Source organism: Pholis gunnellus (genome assembly GCF_910591455.1).
Source record: "Pholis gunnellus genome assembly, chromosome: 16".
Lineage (NCBI taxonomy): Eukaryota > Metazoa > Chordata > Actinopteri > Perciformes > Pholidae > Pholis > Pholis gunnellus.
Genome location: NC_136543.1, coordinates 19,935,651 through 19,944,508, shown reverse-complemented (window position 1 = coordinate 19,944,508; position 8,858 = coordinate 19,935,651). Strand labels below are relative to the sequence as shown.

General features: G+C 42.8%; 1 protein-coding gene across 1 annotated transcript; it reads left to right on the top strand.

The window, feature by feature from the left end:
• Nucleotides 1–3,354: 3,354 nt before the first annotated feature.
• Nucleotides 3,355–8,847, top strand: LOC306708280 (C-type lectin domain family 4 member C-like). The gene is made up of 6 exons (XM_079176081.1): nucleotides 3,355–3,503; nucleotides 4,425–4,514; nucleotides 5,065–5,229; nucleotides 6,663–6,814; nucleotides 7,636–7,760; nucleotides 8,623–8,847. The coding sequence occupies exons 1-6, from the start codon at nucleotides 3,416–3,418 to the stop codon at nucleotides 8,771–8,773; spliced, it is 771 nt and encodes a 256-aa protein (XP_079032207.1). The 5' UTR covers nucleotides 3,355–3,415; the 3' UTR covers nucleotides 8,774–8,847.
• Nucleotides 8,848–8,858: the final 11 nt, after the last annotated feature.

Here is an 8,858-nt window from a genome sequence, read left to right as displayed (position 1 = left end):
ATTTAAATAACACTTTCTGGTTTCATGACGTACCCTTCTAATCGTTCATTCTCTGAAAAGCTGATACCTTGCTTCCTTGCCCCGGTGCTGGGAGCAGGGAGCTTAACAAACAAATCAACGAAGCAATTAATCTGATTATCCTAATTGATTGGCCTAATTGTCTGTAGGAGTGACATTAAACACGAGAGATAAACTGCCATGTTTGCTTTCTTCTCGTCACCGTCACACTTGGCAGTCGTCAAACCGATCGATGACACAGAATGCAGATTAAACTCAGGCTGTGATTCATTTTAAGTGAGTGGAGTGGAGATTGTCATATTATCCACCTTCCCTACAGTTGTGAGCACATTCATGCTAAAGGCTGTTTAAATCCTTTATCCAAAAGAGTTTTATTTGGGGAATTTGTTTCCACGATGTTCCAGTGATGCTTGGTGAAGACTCCTCCAGAAGGAAGGCAAAGAACATTCCCTGTGTTCCTCCTTTTAATGGCATGTTCCTCTTTTCAGGCGGTCACATTGCCGATAACCATGACCGATGGGAAGTGGCATCACGTGTGCATGACGTGGACAACACGCGACGGTGTCTGGGAGGCCTACCAGGACGGGGTGAAGAAAAGCTCGGGGCAAAACCTGTCAGCGTGGCGCCCCATTAAACCAGGAGGGACCTTCATCCTGGGCCAGGAGCAGGTAAGACCTGCACAGATATTATATATATATATATATATATATATATATATATAACTCTGGTGTTCGATGTAAAAATCGTTGCCGTTTAGACTCCATCCATGATTCTTTATTGATTTTGACCTGTTCTCCGCTGGTCCTCACAGGACACGCTGGGAGGCCGCTTCGACGTCACCCAGTCCTTCATGGGAGAGTTGTCCGATCTCCAGTTCTGGTCCAGGGTCCTGACGGCCAACGAGATCTACAGCCAGGCGACCTGCGGAGGCCACCTCATCGGTGATGTCATGTCCTGGTCTGAGGAGTCAGTGGAGCTCCACGGGGGGCTGACGGAGGTCCCCTTTGACCCCTGCCACTAAGGACTAAGGACACTGGACCCCCAGCACCTAGAGCCGTAGCATCATCATGTCCACATTTTCAATGCCCCTGTCAGAAAACAGTTGGAGAGTGGGATATTGTGTCATGGATCAAAGATGAGGGGAATGATTTATTTCATCGCTTGCTCTGTTTGCAAGCTCGGCCATGCAGGCTGAGCAGGAGCAGTCATTTTGCTTTTTGCTACAATTCTTTTTCTTTCTGCCTTCTCCACCTTCTCCACTTTTCGCTCCGCCGCTCTCAGGGCGACTTTGAAGGCTCCAACGAGCACGGGGCTTTGGATTTACCGGCCGTGCGGTCATGGCTACCGGCCTGCTTCTGAGGGATCCAGCACACATAATAGGATTTCATTCCATCGTAACAGCTCCAAAGGTTACTTGTTGCCATCAGCTCGCCTGCACTCGCTTGCTTTTGTTTGGTCTGTGAGCAGCATTGACTTTACAGGAGGTGAAAGACTGGCTATAAAAGGCACGGGATACAAATGAAGCCACAGAGAGACCTGAACCGTGATGATCATACATGTTGGACTGACAATCTGCTCGTTGTCTTGTAGGAATAATGCTGTTGCAGGACCTTTTTTACAATTTAGGTAAAATGTGGCGCAATATACTGATGTTAATTTTGCACATTGAGATTTTGGCGGACTGTTTTCTACTAGTATTTCATATTGAAAACTCCTCTTTTTTTGTAGAAAGAAAACTGAATTTGCTTTTGTGGCACTCAGGAAAAAAAAAATCTGTGTGTTACATGTTCTTTATAACCGAAAAGTTGCATTTTTTTCAATGCAGGACTGAGTAAGATAAAAAAAAAGTAAAAAAAATCTGTTTCTCAGCTCAAAAGTTGGCTGTTACACAAGCTCAGTGTTGGACCTGACGCGTTACGCCTCCGGGCCACCTGACTGCATGGATACCGGGTCCATCATCTTGTCACCGCGGTAATGCTGATGTGTCCTTTGGCAACCTTTGGCTTACAGCAGGATTTACCTGTGGACTGCTGATCTGATCCTGCCTATTTCCAACCAGCTCAAACCACATTGCAGAGTCAGACACACACACTCACATACACACACACTCACACTCTCACATACACACACACACATGCACAGACGCTCAGAGAAGATGAAGAGGTGAACGGAGACATTGTTGATCTCTGCTTGTAGCTGCACCTTTACGTTTTTATAAAAATAAGAGGTTTTTGTACATGTACATTTTACCAGATAGTGTGCTTTTTCAAAATGAAAACATGTATTGTTACATTTGTAAATAAGTAAATAAGTACACAACCACAGGGTTAACGTTGCTGTTTGTAAAGCACAGTTTTGGGAGTTAACTGCTTATTATTATTTGCTCATTATTACCCTCTCTGAGTTAAACTCGGAGAGGACGAGCTCTCTTTATTGATTGTAAAACAAAAAACAAAAAAATAAGGGGTATCTGCTGTTGCCGTGGTAACAGAATCTCTCAGCATCAGGACCACATCATTGCACTACAGCTGTAACATGTTCCCTCGACTGCAATGCCAAGACGAGCAGCGCTTTTAAAAACCAAGCAGCTGTCTCTCCTCTCATGATGGTCGGCCAAATGCACATTTGTTTCTTTTTTTGTTCCTTCTGTCTTGTCGTTCCATAGACGTCGTGTTCGTACACCTCCTCCTCCTCCTCCTCCTCCTCCTCCTCCGACCGCACCGTGTAGCCTGTGAGCAGGATGTCGACGTGCGGCGTGTAAAAAATAAGATATACAACTACAAGACTTGCTTATTCTCGCCTTTGGTGTACACTTTGATGTCTAGGTTTGTTCTTCATTTCTTTGGCTGTAAATATTCAAAGTACTACCGTGTGTTCAGTCAACAGTCCCTCCCTCGTTGTTTATTAAGCCAAAACTATGAACTGAATTGTAAAACTTGAAAGAGGCAAAAAAATGCTCCGTAAACGCTGTCAAATATTTGTAAAGATGTCGGGATTTTGAATAAAACTATTGAAAGAATTTTATGATTTCGAACTCGACTACAAACTAATTTCTTTGAACATTTCGCATCGTGCAATATTTAATATGCATCAGTAGTATTGTCTCTATTACATTCATGAATTACATTTTAAAACATCTTTTACAGAAATGAAGAACAGGTTTCTACAACATGTGCATCCTCTGCTGAACTCTTCCGGCTTGTTATCAGACCAGCTGTGCTTTGCATACGGCTGCAGACGAGCCCGTATTTCCATATACAATCCCACATGAGGAACACCGGGCTGCTCTTTTGTTCCTGCTTTTTAGGAAAGACGGTTTTAGGTGTTAAAACAACACCAGAGAAGCAGCTGACACGGAGTAATTATGCATTAATGCGACTACTGAAACAGAAGCTTCATGCCTGCTGGGACTGTGCTGGATGAAGCCATGGGGGTGGAGAACGGGTCGGCGCTGCTGGAGGACGAACAACAGGAAACACACAAAAGTGATTCTCTTTTCTTTCTTTCTTTTATTTCACATGCATGTATTTAAACTTCAAAAGAAACCATTTTAACAAGTTGGTCTCCATAAAATCATGATCTAAAAAGGCTTTTTCACTTTACACACAGATTAAGTGCATCAAGTGGATTTTTGAAGCAATTTCCGTGTTTTATATTTTACGTTGTTTCACTTGAAAATCAATTACTTGCATCGACTGTGTCAAGTAGTATTTAGTAGAATGCTGTTCCTCATTATTACACGAGCTGATGAGTTCTTAATGAGCTGCTCTTTCTGCTTTGAAGATGCAATGATTAGTTTAAAGGCAGCGGTGGTCAAACGTTTTGGATCATATAGAATCCTTGTTTCTACACTATGAAGCCTCAATGTGCCGTAGAAAACAAATCACATCTAAACACATTTCTGCATCTGCTGCTATTAAACTTAAATTAAATTGTTAAATACATTCAAACTGATTCAGTGCCAACTTAAAATATTATGTTTAAATCTGTATGTGAGTGAAGCTAAAACATTGGTTTCTGTTCATGTCCAAAACGATTATTAATAATAAAGTTCAAAGCATTAAAATGACTCATAATAATTTAGTTTTTCTGCAATTCACACTTTAAATGATGAAGTCAGTCTCACATGACAAGGAAAACTTATTTTTTTTAATTATTTTTACAAAATGTAGCCAAACACTGACAAGAAGGAAGATCTCGAGTAGAACAAAAATAAAATAATTTCCTCTAAAAATAGTTTGAATTGAAATCAAACACTATTACTCAGTTTGTTTACAATATATTTAGGCTGATCCATAGAACCATAACATGCATCCCAGTGGTGATCTAGATGTATTGTTGTGCTGTTTGTTGCACATTGACATGAACAGTGTGTGTGAAGCTGAATTGTTGTCGTTGTGTCTCAGGCTGGCTGTGTCGGTACAGAGAGCTGGCTCATTACTTCTCTCTGCTCTGCTTTGTGCTCGTCATCGTCGCTCTGCTGCAGACTCTCTGCTGTGAGTATACGTCCTGATGCGTTTTACTCTTTTAATACTGACTATGATGTGGCGACACGTGCACGTTTTCATCGTGCATGGTCATCGTTTGATCGGCCCGTTTCATCCCAGGTGAACTCAATGAGCTGCACTTTAAAATGCATCACACCAACGAGTCAAACACACTCAGGAAATACAAGATGTTACATCGTTTACAGTCAATTATAAAGTTATGAAATGGATGCAGCAAACTTTACAAGTATTGATTTAGCAAAATGCTTCTATATTTTTCTAGTCAATAAATTCAACAAAATAAAAGAAACCAACAAAGTGTTAATAATCCGTCTCTCAGTATCTTTTGACTTCTTGTCTGCGGCTCTCAGCTCCGAGCCCACTGGTTCCTACTGAAGACTGTTTAAGTCTCAGTGATTTCCTAAAACAGCTGGTCACTGTAGTCACTATATGGTGACATTTTGTGTGTGTGTGTGTGTGTGTGTGTGTGTGTGTGTGTGTGTGTGTGTGTGTGTGTGTGTGTGTGTGTGTGTGTGTGTGTGTGTGTTTGATATCGCAGTGGTTCAGATCAGCTCGGTGTTCCAGTCACAGTCGAGCCTGCAGGAAACCAAACTGAGAGACGCGACACACAGACTGGAGAAGCTCAACCAGTCGTATCAGCTGCTGTTCTCCAAGTATCCAGCTCTGAACCAGCACTGCCCGGTGAGCAACACCACCACCGGGGGTAAGCGCTGTGTACGGGGGGGGGGACCCAGGATTTAGACATCAGGTGTGAGGAGGACGATGTCTGGAAGGTTTTGTCTGGTCCTCACTTCTTCAAAGGGAAGTGTGAGGGCTGAGACGTTTAGAGTTCAACTTACAGTTCCAGGTCTACGGAGTGTATTTATTACCTTGACTTCTTGGAGAAGACTTTGGTTTTCTCTCGTGGCTCCACGGTGAACGGAGAACCAAAGAACGGAGAAAGGTCATCTGTTTACGACATTACTCTCTCTTCACAAGTCTCATTTCACTTCCCAAACACGTGCATGTTCACAAAAACCACATTGTTTTAAACACTTTGAACGTGCGACTGGTCACACGGAAGTGTTTTAAACAGTCATGGGCAGTTTTAAAACGCAGCCCACATTTACTTCATTTCATCAAGACTTTGATCAGTTTTTGTATTTTGTAGTTCAAGGTAACACTGAGGGGAGGAACTCTGAGACAAATGATCATGTTGTTGGTGAAGGTAAAGGTTTGGAGGTTCGGCAGAGTACAAATGTGTTGATGTCTGTGTGTGTGATCCAGAATTCAGCTTTTATACTTGTAGACGAATGTTAAATAGCAGATATCAGCCTGTCGGCTTCAGACAACTACAGCAACAAGTTTGGTTTTTGTTCCCTTTTATATATTAATTTCATGACAAAGCAACCAAAGTAGCAGCTGCACAGGCTCTCAGTAAACTCCACTGAATGAATAGGTGTTTATATGAACTTTATATGATTAAAAGTCTTGCAAATTCAATGCAATTTTGGACAAAGATGTTAGTTTTGGTGTTTGGCGTTGTTGACTCACATTAACACTTTCTTGACAGCGGATCACATCTCTTTCATCTCATGAACTATTTGGTTTAGCTGTTATGTTTTACTGCATCAAAGAAACAAACAAAAAACACACATTTCTGTAAAAGTACAAAGATGGAACCACAACTGGAAAACGTTTTGGCATTTTGCATCTGTGTTGACTGTTGAATGATTAAACAAAAGGAATTATTTGCAGGAACCCGTTTGACCCGGCAGCTCTGATTTGCATAGAGATTTGCGAAAGTACACAAACCACAAACAGCTGCAGCGTGACCATGTCGGCTCGTCTCATTCTGGATTCAGATAACAGGAGTTCTGTCAGCTTGTGCCTCTGCAACTGAAACATGAACCGCCCGCTGTAGCGGACATTAAGGAACCATTGTCATGTAATAAACAAATAAACTTGTTCGAAACTAAATTCATTGGAAAACATTTGATTTTTAAATGATTTTGTAATTCTTGTGTGAAAGGGACATGGAACACAGCTGGAAAAATGTCCCATGTTTCAGCATTTCTGCTGTGAAAAGGTCACTTTCCGTTTGAAGCAGATTAAAACGTACTCTAAGAACGTCCTTCTTCTCCGCTTCTCACCCAGACAGAGTGTGCAGGCCGTGTCCAGACGGCTGGACGCCTCAGGGACACAAATGTTTCCTGTTCAGTGCGGACAGGGCGGACTGGATCAGCAGCCAGTACCGCTGCCTGGCACTGGGTGGCGCTGTGGCCACAGTGAGGACAGAGGAGGAGCAGGTGAACACACACACACACACACTTTGTTTCTGCTCTGTCCCGTAAATTTCTACTTTTTATTACATATATCATCCATTGAGTTCATTAAAAGTGTATGTTTGTGTCATATTACACACAACATCAGTTGAAGCTTCTTTTCTTGGTGTTTAAGTGTCTTACGGGGAACTTCCTTGATGATATATTCTGTTTCTGTCAGCTTGTAAACATTTGAGATGCTTTCCCTGAAATATCAGCTGTTAGGCAACGTGCACAACACACACACACACACACACACACACACACACACACACACACACACACACACACACACACACACTTTGTTTCTGCTCTGTCCCGTAAATTTCTACTTTTTATTACATATATCATCCATTGAGTTCATTAAAAGTGTATGTTTGTGTCATATTACACACAACATCAGTTGAAGCTTCTTTTCTTGGTGTTTAAGTGTCTTACGGGGAACTTCCTTGATGATATATTCTGTTTCTGTCAGCTTGTAAACATTTGAGATGCTTTCCCTGAAATATCAGCTGTTAGGCAACGTGCACAACACACACACACACACACACACACACACACACACACACACACACACACACACACTAGCAGAGAGGGAAGTTAAGAATAGATCTAAGATCTCTATGAAATATGGAGACATGCATGTCACAGCTCCAGGTCATCTCGGGTTTTGTCTTTGCCTGTTTTACTGCGACTGTATCACAGTTTATGTCCTCTGTGATGTTCCCACCGTGAGACGTCAGGGGGGAGGTGATTTCGGGAGAAGAGGGGGAGGAATTTAAACCTTGTCTTTGCGGGTGTCGCAGGAGTTTCTGTGCAATAAAGCCCAGAGTCTGAGCCAGGGAGACTCGTACTGGCTGGGCCTCAGGAGCAGCGGTGGTGACGGAGGCTGGCTGTGGAGCGACGGCTCCCCGCTGGAGGAGGGACTGGGGTGAGCTGATGACAGGCGGGGGGCGGGGGGCGAACGGGGGCTCCTGAGGTGACGAGCCACCGGGCGCTGATCTCTGGATCTCTATTCCTGTAGCTTGAGAGTTTGGTCACATGTGGCTGGAAACTTGAGATGAGAAGCGGTTCAAATGTTTATGATCCTCTGAAACATATTTAGAAACAAGCTCAGAGCAGGCCGTTCCTCAGAATTTAAATATTTAAAAAGAAAATCAATAAAAACTGGGAGAGGCAAAGTTTACAAGCAAAGTTTAGCTGACCTTGAAGGAAAGAATAACACAATAAAATAAATAAATGAGAAATAAGAAGCAAGAGCAAGAAAAATGTCTTGAAATAGGAAACAAATGCATACATTTGTTAAAAGAAAATGTATCAACACGTCTTTTATGTTTGTCTTTACCTGGTAAACCTGCTTTAATACAACGTGGCTTCAATGTGGCACGAACGTGTTCAAGAAATTAAAGTACACATTCATATTTACATGAATATTTACATAACTTTAACAGAATATTATGATTGTTGTATAATATATAGTGCGTGTGTGTGTGCGTGTGTGTGTGTGTGTGTGTGTGCGTGTGTGTGTGTGTGTGTGTGTGTGTGTGTGTGTGTAGGTCATTCTCTGTTTCCTTCTATTTTCATCTAGTTCATGATATCATCAGCATCCTCTCACTTTGCACATAATGTGATGACATTGTGCCTCTCTGAGGAGGGGATTGGGAGAAAGTGGGCGGCTGTTTTAATTTCATGATTTGCATCTTTCGTGTGGAGGAGTAGTGGTCGCCATGGTAACAGATTAAAGCCTGTGTTTTTGTGTTGTTGTTGTTGTTGTTGTTTGTTCCTCCCTGCAGGTTTTGGGAGCGTGAGCCCGATAAAACAGGCAGCGGGGAGCTGTGTGGTCGACTCACCCCAGGACGCGACTACAGGAGGAGCTGGCTCACCTACAGATGCTCCAACCTGCTGAGGAGGATCTGTGAGAGGAGGCAGGCTAGTCTGCACTGAGAGGAGAGAGGAGACGAGAGGAGAGGAGAGGAGAGGAGGAGAGGAGAGGAGAGTAGAGGAGAGGAGAGGGGGAGAGGAAAAGCAG

What these genes read in the sequence shown, in the direction of transcription:
- LOC306708280 (XM_079176081.1), top strand. Translation starts at nt 3,416, where the DNA reads ATGCCTGCTGGGACTGTGCTGGATGAAGCCATGGGGGTGGAGAACGGG. An exon ending in TCTGCTGCAGACTCTCTGCT is followed by an intron (nt 4,515 to 5,064) that starts GTGAGTATACGT and finishes TTGATATCGCAG; the next exon opens with TGGTTCAGATCAGCTCGGTG. An exon ending in GAGCAACACCACCACCGGGG is followed by an intron (nt 5,230 to 6,662) that starts GTAAGCGCTGTG and finishes CTTCTCACCCAG; the next exon opens with ACAGAGTGTGCAGGCCGTGT.